Consider the following 12758-nt stretch of genomic DNA (forward strand, 5'->3'; position numbering starts at 1 on the left):
TTAAGAAATGCAGGCTTCTAGCACCAAAGAAACATTTTACAAGGTAAGAGCTAAAATGTAGAGGCAAATTGAACAGAAACAGCCCTTTGCTGGTCAGTCTTCGGGCTTCCGGAACAAGAGCAGGAACAATTCAACTTGGGTTCTATAAACCTATTACCCCACAGGTCTAAAATAATCCAAATCCAAATTCAATTTCTATTCTGAAAGGCTGGGACGTGGCTTAAAAATTATAACCCTGGCAGATAGGACTTGCAGGAATTAAAGAGGACAGGGGCTCCCGTGAAAGAGACAGAAAGAGTAACTGCTTTCAGACACCAGAGTTAACGTTCATTACAATAACACTGGCTCCAAGCTGCCAGGTGACTCGAGCTGTTCAGAGGCTGGAAGAAAATCCCAGTGGTGTTGACTTTACTGAGAAGCAATATGTCAGCTTTCAAGGTGGGGCCTTCTGAAGGGAACGCCACCCCACCTGGCACAAAGCAACTCCCTGACGAACACCTGTCAGCACTGCGCAGCAGGTCCTCCCCCCAGACGCGCGCCCCGCCAGGCCGGATTCCGCGTCACACGAGGCTTACTTACTCTAGTGAACGTCCCCACAAAGTTGTGAATGTCGATGTTTGGCTCCTCTGCATACACGTACGATCGAATCTGAAGAAGGTCCTGTTCAACGGGGGTGACATTTTGGAGGTAAAACGAAGTCACTGTATGATTATAAAGGGATTTCAGGAAGCATCCACTCTTTTTCCAAAGCAGGTGTATTTTCCAAACAGCTCTCAAAACCACAGGGCAGGTGGAAAAAAAGAGGGAAACCTTCCAGCAAGTCAGTTTAGGAGACACTACCTGTAATATCCCAAGACACACTGAGACCCTAAAGGGAAGATTCTGTGTTTCTCTGTGTTTACCCAGCATTTGCAAAACTAAGTGACAGTGCAGATCCCCCTCTGCGACACTCTGGTTTACAAGAGTTGTTCATACCAATCAAAACACTCATTAGGGAGGGTAGGAGGGAGATGCAAGAGGGAGGGGATATGGGGATGTATGTATAGCTGATTCACTTTGTTATGCAGCAGAAACTAACACACTGTTGTGAAACAATTATACTCCCATAAAGATGTTAAAAAAAATTGTTTTAATAAAAAAATAAAAGGAAAGAAATTCTGACACTTGCTCTGGCATGGATGAATTGTGGAGATACCATGCTAAGTGAAATACGCCAGTCACAAAAAGACAAATACCATAGGATTCCACTTATCTGAGGCACCTACAGTAGTCATACTCATAGAGAAAGAAGCAGAAGGGTGGTTGCCAGGGGCTGGGGGAAGAGGGGGAACCGGAAGCAGTATTTAGCGGGTCCAGAGCTGCAGGTTCCCATGATGGGAGTCTGGAGATGGATGGTGGGGATGGCTGCGTAGCAGTGTGAATGTCCTTAACGCCACTGAAGTGTCCGCTCAAAAATGCTAAGATGGTCAATTTTATGTATATTCTGCCACAATAAGGAAGACGGGGGCGGGGGGAACCAAATCGAGCGGTCAGGCAAATTCAGGCCACAATGCCCCTTAGCAACAAGGGCCTGGAGTGGAGTAGAGGCTACTGGCCACGCCCTCAGCAGGCCCTGAGCTCCCTGCAAACCATGCGGGAGGCCCGTATGCAGACGTGTGGGCAATGCGGCATCTATGTGCTGATAACTAAAAAAGGCCCACAGACAGAAAGTGAAGGGAAAAACGTTTCAGAATCATAATTACAGCACAATCCCATTTATGAGAAACCACACTCCACCAGCAAGTGTGCAGTTGTATATTTGTAAGAAACTGCACTAAAAAGGACCTGGAAAAATCACTACTGAATTCACAAGAGCCCCTGGGAGAGAGAGGTAAGCTCTGGGGAGGAGGCTGTGAGCAACACTTTTCACTTGTTCCTCCAATTCGAGTTTCTTTTTAAATAGAATATACTCGCGTATTCCTCAGGTAAATCTTTCCATACAATTCTTTTCATCTATGAGTTTGTCAAAACGCTGTTAGCCAACTAGGCCCCTTCAGCCCACTAAGGCTGAAGGTACAGACAGTGGTACCTTATCTCTCTCTGGACGCCAACCCAGGCCTGGAGAAGACGAATGTTTATGAAACTGGGTGAAGTTTCCAAAGTGCACATCGAGAAAGGAACTCAGAGCCGTGGAACCGGCGGGCACCTTCATGATTCTAGACTCTTCTGGACTGTCTCCTGAACAGACTCCCTCAAATCATGGGAGTGACCCTCGCTGGTTAGCCCCATCTCAAGGATTCCCCAGGGCTCCTGGCCACAGCTGAAAACTCACTAGAATTCCCGGTCTAAACAAATAATAATAAGGATGGTGCTATTTCCCATCTTATTGGCCATGAAAAATCATCAGTACCGCAGGCCCGTTTACCGTGACGTTCACTCCACTGAGACACAGAACTGTCTCCTGCCCTCTCCCTTCCTCACAGGACGCAGTAAGGACTGGCATTAATCAATGTGGCCACAAGCCCAGGAAAAGCTTCTGCGCTCTGCTTAATCCTTTCAGACCACCCACAGGGCATGTCAGTCTCTGGGCATTTAAATTACATTTTGTGATTTTGTAACCTACTCCCCAGGCCTCATCCAGCCCAGGTGGCTTGTGTTCAAACTTCTTCTTTGACTCCCTCCCTACCTCACTCTACAGTTTAAGGCATGAGTGACAGGGAGCTGGTGGGGAAGTGTGAGGCCCCGGAGAGCTCGGAGGGCCTGTTGGTTCCAACTACTGTGGCCGCCCCCCTCAGACAGGGCCTGCACGCTGTTCCACGCACCGTTCGACACACTGTTCCATGCACTGGGCGCACAGCAGTGAACACACCGACAGAAACCTGCTCCCGAAGACTCTGCCTTGAAGTGAGTGGAGTGGGAATGCAAGGAGAGGGTGGTCAGGAAACACCTCTCCAATAAGGGGACTTGTACACAAAAACCAAGAGTGAGTCTGATTGTTCCTGGTGGAGAAACTGCAAGGGCTAATGTCGGGGGGCAGAAGCATGCCTGATGGAGAAGCCTGTACAGCTGGAGCTGGCGGGCAGAGGGGAGAGAGCCAGAAGCTGAGGTGAGGCCCTTAGCAGAGAGACGAGGACCGCAGGATTGAGTCTCAGGGAGCAGAGATGCCTTTGGAGATTCTGAGCAGAGGAATAACATGCTCTGCGCTGGGTTTTACTTTTAGGCCAGGTATCTGGCCAAGGTTTCTTAGAGCCTCCCTCAAAAGAGTACCATCCCAACAGGCCAGGTCTGCGTTCACAAGGCCACACGGCCTGAAGCCAGCAAGCACTCGGGGCTCTCGAGAACCCCCCAGGAGCCCCACCTCACACCTGACGGCCCGTGTCTGGCCCCTGAGGGGCCCGAGTCTGAGAGCCCTGAGGTGACACAGTCGCCAGTGGGTCTTCTGCAGGGACAGTTACTCACAGCAGCGGTGGGCAGCCTCTGAGTGCAGGCCACGGGAAGCCGAAGTTTCCAGTCCGTCTCCCCGTCCAGCTGGTCCGTCCGCAGGAAGCAAGAGCCTGTGGAGGGAAGTGAGGCACCGTCCGTTCACCTGCAATTCAAGAATCCTTCCCGTGGCAGCTCCGAGCAGCTCCGGCTCTAGTACTTGTAAAAACAGCCAATCAATGGCCAACGACCAAGAGGGAAAAATAAATAAATACGCGATTTCCCATCTCCTCCATAAGCTCTGGGGTCAGAAAGATCTGGGTTCAAATACCTCGCTCCACCACTCACAGTGGGAGCCTGGGCTAGTTTCTGGACCTTGCTAAGCCTCGGCGTGTCCGGTCTGTAAAATGGGGAGAAACACAGATCCCACAAGCCTGCTGTAAAGGACTCAGAGGGGTGATCATACCCCCCGCACGGCGGCTGGCACGGGGCAACCAGCATTCAAGTCCATTTGGGGCAGGGGTTACAAGCACCTTCTCAAGAACCAGACCTCCTGGGTTCAGGTGCAGCCTCCACGACTCCCTAGCTGTGCCCTGAGGGAGTTACTTCTCCCCTCTGAGCCTCAGTTTCCTCCAGTGCACAAATGAGGATATTACAGCGCCAACCTCATGCTGCGAGGCCTCAAGAGCTGATCCATGCAAACTGCTCAGAACAGGGAAAGGACCCCAAGGACCACGCTAACTGTCTGCCGTGACTATCGACCTGCAAATCTGGTGGATACACATTTCAATCTGACCTGTACAAGTCTGAGCAATCAGTCAGCTCTGTATTTCATCAGACAGAGAATGTACTGAACTCCCTGACACCACACGTAAGACTTCTGAGGACTTTCAGGAGATCCCTTCTAATTTTTTTTGGGGGGGGGGGGAACAAAGGGAGAGCACATCTGGCACCCCCAATCCATAACACTCCATTTTCACTGACGAGGACACAAGAACCAATTCGAGGACAAAGCTACAGTGTTTAGAAGAACACCGTTTTAGGGCCTTCCCTGGCAGTCCAGTGGTTAAGACTCCATGCTCTCACTGCCAAGGGCCCGGGTTCAATCCCTGGTTGGAGAACTAAGATCCCACAAGCCGCGCGGCACAGCCAAAAATAAATAAATAAAATAAATAAATAAAAGAAGACTGTTTTAGTGGAGTGCCTTCCACCCCCTCTCTGGATGATTTAACATATTATCAGTATATCATGTCATCCGCACTTTTATCCAGTTCATCATAAAAGAGGCTGTAGCAACCTCAAAGGGATACAAATACGGATTTTTCCAACGTTTGAAGATCTCTGATTATGCCTGATGGGCAAGAGAAAAACAGCCTTGTTTCCTCAAAACAGCTTAAATAACAACAAATAAAAAGAAAGGAGATTTGAGTCAACCGACGGGGAGGGCAGGAGGCAGTGGGGGCGGCCACAGTGGGAGACGCAGCCGGGCCCCCCGAGCCTGCCCTGCGGGTGCAGGACCTGCGGGTGCAGACGGCCGAGGGTCCTACGTCATTTTATATAAGGGACTTGAGCATCTGTGGATTTGGGTACCCACGGGGGTCCTGGAACCAATCCCCCTCGGACACCAAGAGACAACTGTAATCGCGAGGAGTGGGGTCTTGCAAGAGACTCGAGAGGTTCACTCAGGCAAATAGGCTGTAACGACAAATAAATCGATGGGCAGGGGTGACTATGGCCCCACCACTCGTGAGCCAAGGTGGGGAGAGGCCACCTACCCCTACCTCTCCCCCCAGCTTCCCTACCGCCCCATCTCATGACACTCTCCCAGTATTTTCTCAGGAGTTTCTGTTTGCTTCTGTTTGTTCGACACACTTCCCAGTCCTGCCAACTCCTGCGGTCGAGCTTAATGCAGCCCAGCGGGGAAAAGCACAGCCACTGTGTGTGACTTTCCCAGCTGGGATTCAGCACGGGTCCGACTATCTTTGCTATGATCAAAATCTGTTGACCTACGCGCACCTAAAACCTTTTTTTTTTTTAAAGACTGCTCTATGAAAAGAAACGTTCTTGATTTGCCTCCATGGCTCCACAATGATCATCTGCTTCTGTTACATTTTCAAATGATTATTTTGCCAAATTACCACTGAAAGGTTAATGGTTATTTTCAAAATTGATCCCAGATGTTTACCGTTTTTTTCTGATGTCCTCAGGAAGATCATGTCAGCAGGGACCCGCTGGTTCTGCGTTATGAACAGAGAGACTGTTACTGTGAATGCCCCTGTGTGAGGTTTCCATCCCCAAGCCCCCGCCCCCTCGGTGGGGGGGGGAGGAGGGGGGCAACCCAAACCCACAGCCTCTTTTAAGTGTCTGCCTTTGTCAAAGACAGATCTGGGGATTTATTTTGTTTTGAATCTGAAAACTCTTGCACGCTGCCGTTAGGTTACTAATCTCCTATTGAAATCTTATCTCGGAAAGAGAGCTTCTAGTTTTCTGGCGAATCCAACCATTACCTCCCGAAATTGCAGCCAGAGGACCCGGGAGCCCAAAGCCTGCTCCCCGAGCTGGCTTCCTTCCAGGCTGTCTGCTGAAACTACATACATACACTCGGCTCACGCTTTCTGCTTCTACCAATTTTCCGGCTTGATGTTTGGCTTCGAGTGGGATTTTAATAAGGAAGTCAAGTAGCAAGAAGCAACCAAAGCCGTTCTCAAAAGAAGAGGGAAGCCAACAGCAGGCCTCATGTAATTGTGAACAGGCAAGTATGTCATAACATAAAGAAGTTTGTGTGCGTCTTCTGAGCTGCCACCCAGGAGAGCTTCACTTTACCCCAAATCAACTGTGAGTTCTTGGATTTAATCCTTTTAAAAGAGCATAGTTCACTTCCTACAGAAACAAGTTAAGATGCAATCCTTTTCTAATCAAATATGATTCCAAGACTCTCCAGGGCCACCCCCAAAATCCAACACCTCCCAAACATACAGAGTAAGAAAAGGTATGAGTGCTGGAGTAACAAACATTATGGACAGCGCTATCTTTAAAAATGCACCTGGGGCCTTTTTACTGTTCTCATGTTTCACTTAACTCCTACTCCCCATGAAATGACAGAAAAGCACAATGTTATTTAAGTGAAAAAATGTGAGACAAAATTGTTCAAGAGGTAAATGACAAATATTTTTATGTGCTTGTGCAGCCCCCAGACTTCTAGGAAAAACTTTATTATGATGAGTTTAAAAGAAGACTCCAAAGCAACAAGCACATCAAATAGGAAATCAAACCTTGGAATTGTGTTTGTAACTTGGATTTCTGGCTAAGAAGCACACAGAAACCATGAAAAAATAGTCTGTGTGTGTGTGTGTGTCTCATGGGAAAGAGATGTTTCTCCCCAGGCAAAGCTTCTGGGTAGAATCCCAGAAAGCAAACGTCCAGTTCCGCCACCAGATACACGAATCACACGTCGCATCGGGATTCGTGAAGTGGGGGCCAGTGACGCCCCTCTCCCACGCGCCCACGCGGCAGCTGCCAGGAGCCACGAGACCCCACTCACCTTCTCCACAATGATAAGATCTCCAACTTGGATGCTGGAGCTCTTCACCTTCACTGTCCCTGCAAAGAGACAGGCCCAGATATATCACATCTGAATTCCTTCCAAGTCTGCGTACCTCCGCAGGGTGTCTGCTAGCCTGCGGACCCAGAAGCACGTGCCCCTGAGCCCGGCAGCAGCATCTCCTGTCTCTCCGAGAAAAGGTTCACCTACCACAGAGGCCGCCCCAAAAATGAAACCCCGTTTTGCGGAGCACTGGAATGACTCACTTGAGTAAGATCTTCTGTCTTAACAGCACCTTAGAAGCTATTCTAAATCAGCACCATAGAAGATTCAGCCTCAAACACACACACACACACACACACACACACACACAGAAATGGGGAAGAAAATTCGGAGTCAGATCCGTGGACAGAAGGTCAACACTTAGTTCTCAACACCATCAAAGAGAAAGAGGATAACCCAAAATGACTGACTCTTTTGAAATCTGCGATTGCTCTATCGTGCAGTTTATGTGATTGTGATCAGATCACATAACTGTGGCTGGATGTTTATCTGGATAAACAATAACCGCTAACATTAAACACTAACACTGTGCTAAGCGCTGTATAGATATTGACATCCTGATGGCTTCGCTTGCTCCTCTCAAAGGCCACCAGAAAAATATATTATCTCCAGTTTTCAGACACAGAAAATAGGTTGAGAGAGGCCCCGTCTTCCCCTAGTCTCACAGGTCAGCACCAAGATTCAAACCCTCATCTGACTCCAGAGGATGGAATAAAAAAGAGGGACTTCGGTTCAACACAAAACACATTTACTCAAGTGCCATGTTCTAGGAATTCGAAGATCCAGGACAGTCCCCTTGTCCTAAAAAAAAGCTCATAGTCTCACGCAGGTGTCGACAAACGCGTCCTATAAAGAGCAGGAGGGTAGACGGTTTAGGTTTTGCAGCCAATGGACAATCTCAACTCTCCCAACAACTCTTCTCCCCAAAGGCAAATAGCCTTTGTACATTTATATTTTAAAATGTAAAAAGTGTTCTTGGCTCCCGAGCGAAGATGGTGGGCTGAATTTGGCCCACTGGCTGTAGTCTGCAAACCCATAAACTGGTGAGAAAGACAGCAAGACAAATGCTGTTAGTGCAAAATAGTGTGTGAAAGGATGGGAGTAAGCCCAGCGTGCAAAGGGAGCAGAAAAGGAGACCTCCCCCACTGCAGGAGGACCAAGAACAGTGCCGGGCACCCAGAAGGCTCGTGACTGTTCACTCCACGTTCAAGCCCCCTTAACTGAATGCCTGCTGGAGGCCAGGTGTTCTAAGGGTGGGATGCGTGGGACTCGCACTCCAGTGGCAGGAAGGAGGCAAGAGACAAATAATGAATGAACGGGCTGGGGTATGGGGAGGTACCAACAAATGCTTTACAGGAGAGCTGAGGTCCGAATTAACCAGAGGAAGGATACTGGTTACCAGCATCAGGAAAAAGGAAGGCATGAGATGGGAGACAGTGAGGCACATGCGCAGCACATGCATCTGCGTGGCCACAGGCTGGAACTCCTTTAGCAAGGGAGAAAGCATCACCCGGAACAGAAAGAGAGGAAGGGCTTGGGGGGCCAGGTGGTCCAGCGCCCCATAAATAAGCCTGTGGAGGACATGGGTCTTTATTCTGGTGACGGATCAAATTCCCACACAAGGGAGTAACACCATAAAAACCTTCATGTTTTTGGCGTCTCGTAATAAAGCCCATTTAACTTACAAATGTTCAGCTAAGAGAGAAGAAAATACTGATGATTCCCAGTCCTCCTCGATAGAGTATATGCCCCAGAGCAGGAGTGACCTGGGAGTTCTGAACCTGCTGCCCCCGCCGTGGACTCACTCCGTCAACAAACACCCAACACTCACCTACTAGGAGCTAGTGCACAACGCCAGTTATTTCATCATACACTTTTCATATCATTTAATGCCATGGGTCTTTTCAGTAATTCACCACTAAATGAGATGTTTCAAAGCATTCCAATGACTTCAACTGAAACAACTCTTTCTAAGAGGTTCCACAGGGTTTGATTTTTAACTAATGTCTGTACTTAATTAAATTTTGTCATGGTAACAGTGAGAAGACCTGGCGCTAACAGGGCAGCTCTTGAACACGAACGACTTCTAGAAAACACGTGGCAGGTGGCTCTGAGGACGGCTAGACTCTCTCCACCTAGGACGGGAGCATGTGATAGGGCCCTGCTTTCGTAAAGCACGAATTCAACCCAATGGCCTGCGCCTGGGCATCCTCGGGACCCACTAGCCTCAAGCGTTCGCTGTGTCGATATATTGGCAGAGGGAACGGAGAACGTCGGCGAGCCCTACGAGTCAGCTCGTTAGAAGCGGCAGAGTGAAGAGCGGGCTCCACGCGCAGAATTCTCTTCCGACCTGAACAATTCTTCTTGCCCAATGAGGGGGCCACAGGAAAAATGCACACAGATACGCTGCTCTCTCTGGACAGCGTATCAAAGCCTTCCTCGAGGGAAGATCGTAAATTCATCGTGCCCCCCACCCCCTGAGCCAGTGAGCTTTTCCTTCGCCTGAGCTCGCCCCAACTTTCCCGAACATAAATTTACACATTGTCTTTGGTTTTATTACTGAAATTTATGCTGGTGGCCTGACCCAAACCATCCCTGAGCCCGTGTTCTGATCTTCAAGACCTACTCACAAGTCTGCTCTTAATATGTAACCCTAAGAAGAGCACTGTTATAACTCTTATTAAATAATAACTGCATATGGATATATGTGTGTGTTAGCGAGACAAAGGACAAAGCAGGAAGATTATACTAAAAGGGTTAAGGGTGATTCCTTCTAGGGACAGAGGAGATTTACCCCTTTCTTTGGCAAAAATACTTTCTAAATTCTTCACGACAATTTTCTTATAATAAACATGAGGTGCTCTTCCAATAAGAAAAAGATATAATAAATTAAATTAGCTCAAACTTTTAAGTGACCAGGCCCAGATTTCTCCCTTCCATGGCAGGGTCCTGATTTACGATCGGTTAATTTGAACTCTGCCTCTCTGTCCATCTGCTCTACCTCAACAAAAACCCTTTAATCCGCTGTGTTTGCAGAGCAGTTTCTGACTAAACCCAGCAGGCCGATCCCTCGGACAAACCCTCCTACTGTAACTGGCTCCATCTCAGGAGGAGGGCAGCGGGGGCCACACCACCCTGAGGTCACTGGGGTTTCTCAGCCCCAGCTCCCTCATTAGCATTTTAGGATTTGGCGGAGATGAGCCTCAGCTTTGCAGGTTCCACACAGGGAGACCCTCAGATTCACTCGCTCTATCGAGCCAACGCACGGTCCTGCCCACACACTGGGACTTTTCGGGCCGCACTACCGTTTTTGGGTGATCAAAAATGTGTAGCTCAGGCCTGCACACAGAACACACATTTAGCATGTGTCTGTGTACCTGTGCGTTCTGAACGAGAAAAGGCAAATTAAAACCATAAGAATGAAAGGAGGAAAAGCGGCAGGAAAGAAAGAGAAGGGGAAGCAGAGCCCAGTATTTCGATTCCAACGTTTACTGGGGTTTTGGTTGCCGACGTCCAAGTGAAACGCCCCTCTCTAAGAAGCCCACGAGTAGGTAGGGGAGGCACCGCTGGGGCAGGAGAGAAAGAGGACCAGAGTCAGAAAAGCTGAGCACGCAGTGGCTGGGATTAACTTCCAGAACGACAAGACTCTGAAAATTGTGGAAAGGGACCAAAACACATAATTTCTAACCTCACGTGAACCACTGTTCTGAGTTTTCTACCAATATTCTTGCAAAAAAAGAACAAGAACCATTCGCACGATGGCAGAGCCCCCGTCTTCCTAGCGAGAGAATACGATACATGAAAAATAACACACTGAAGTGATTATTACATACCTCAAGCGAGAGGAGCTCTCCCTACAGTCCATTATCTGGTTAGAAGAAAATTCTCTCCCAACACCCCACTGAGAAGTTAGCAGACATACTTCCCAAGCACCCCTACTTTGTGTGTGTGTGTGTGTGTGTGTGTGTGTGTGTGTGTGTGTGTGTGTGCGCGTGTGTGTCATCTACCCTAGAGATTCCTAAAACTTCTAGAAGCAGAGTCCAACCCATGGGCATGTGACCTGTGTATTCACATAGATCCCCTCACCCTTGGGTGAATGACCTACCGTTTTCATCTTCAAATTCTTAATAACTTTTAAACAAGTGACCCCGTATTTTCATTTTGCACTGAGTCCCACAAATTACATAGCTGGTCCTGAACAGGAGTAATAACACCCATTCGCATTTTCTTTATAAAGTGCACAGGAAGATCCGGCTGTGTTCTGAGATCCGAAGCCACAGAACTCCTCACTTTGCCCCCCAGACCTCTTTTTTCTTTTGGACCCTGTCACACCCAGTCTCCAACCTCTAGGCTCTGGGATTCTTACATATCTTTGCAGAAACTCTACAGAAGTTGGGTAAGAGATTTTTCAAAGGTTAAGTGGCCGATTCTCTGCCGGACACATCCTAAATCATAAAACGCCTTCTATAAAAGAAATGCATCCCGTTCAGCTTCTGCCACTTCACCCAGGTCACCTCTGAGCTAGAGTTTATAACGGGGAACAAACTTCCAATTACTAGAGCTGTTTGTTTCTGCAGAGATGGACCCCCGAGCCTTTCATAAGCAAACCCATTGAGCCCAAACCGTGCTTTTCATGGATGAGAGCTTCAGAATAAGGGCAGTTTGTCTATACTGCAGAGAGAAACCAGATGTTTCCCTTGAGTCGAAACAAGCAAATGACAATTCAGTCACACTGCAGAACAGCCCAAAAAAAAAAAAGTAAATTCCGGAGCGCTAGTACGTGTGGGCCAATTTTTTGACCTCCGAACACCTCCAGCTATACTTCTATTTTTCATTGTGCCTGCAGGACATTGATTGCCTTTGCAGGTCTTTAGCAGCAAGCTCCGTGCACTAACCCTGGTTAATGTATAACGCTTTAACTCGAACTCTAATCTGACTGTGACAGTGATGAGTTGTAAATTCTACAGCATGTGTACGTTTCCTGGGCTTGACACGAAAACGCCTTTGCAGACCCCGCAGATTTCATAGGTTTAAAGTGGAAATTTTCATATTCCGATCAGGTTGTCTGCATTCCCCAAAGCCTAAGAAAAGACTGTTATTTGAAAACAGGCAAAGGGTGGAAGAATATTATTATAAATTCCACGGGCCACTTCCTGGGGCTTTTGTTTAAATTAGCGGGAACTTTAAAAGAAAGGCTGTAGTTTAAATTTAACAAGTGTATACCCAACAGAGGCTTTTAAAATAAATACATAAATGGCCCTTCCCTGCTTCTGGTGCCCAATAATGATGAAATAGGCCAACACCCCTGGCAGGGGGGAAATACCTTTTGGGAAAGATAACAGTGCAATTTGCATTTGAGATTTTTTTTTCAGGGTTTTTAAAATTTTTTTAATTAAACAATAGATCAGTTCACCAGCGATTTGTAATAAAGTCAAATTGAGTAGTTTGAAAGAATAAAAGGAACCTTCTGGGTCTGAAATAACAAACTTCATATCTGTCAGAGAATTATGGGAAAGTGTTTGGCAAGACCTATTTTAAGACTTGTAAAAGCTAATGCTCTGAATCTTAATGAGGAAAGCCTGGGAAGGGGAATGCTTTGCTTACTGAGCTGCATTTGAGATCCTCAGTAAAGACCTTTGCAGTACTTCTGCGGCAGTAATATCAAAAAGACCATCATTGAGCAGATGCAAACTATTATACATAGAATGGATAAGCAACAAGGTCCTGTTGTATAGCACAGGGAACTAGATTCAAT

At 47.6% G+C, this 12758-nt stretch overlaps 1 protein-coding gene across 1 annotated transcript in view; it reads right to left on the reverse strand.

The window, feature by feature from the left end:
• The window catches only part of ATP9A (ATPase phospholipid transporting 9A (putative)), a 132578-nt gene that overhangs the window by 76237 nt on the left and 43583 nt on the right, over window positions 1–12758 (reverse strand). Inside the window, exons 5-8 of the mRNA XM_082857433.1 lie at window positions 6941–6999; window positions 5585–5636; window positions 3439–3533; window positions 580–660 (exon numbers count right to left, since the gene is read on the reverse strand). Of these exons, the coding sequence (XP_082713559.1) occupies window positions 580–660; window positions 3439–3533; window positions 5585–5636; window positions 6941–6999 (287 nt within the window). The remainder of the gene's footprint in view (window positions 1–579; window positions 661–3438; window positions 3534–5584; window positions 5637–6940; window positions 7000–12758) is intronic.

The sequence above is a fragment of the Leucopleurus acutus genome (genome assembly GCF_964270905.1).
Source record: "Leucopleurus acutus genome assembly, chromosome: 16".
NCBI classification, from domain to species: domain Eukaryota; kingdom Metazoa; phylum Chordata; class Mammalia; order Artiodactyla; family Delphinidae; genus Leucopleurus; species Leucopleurus acutus.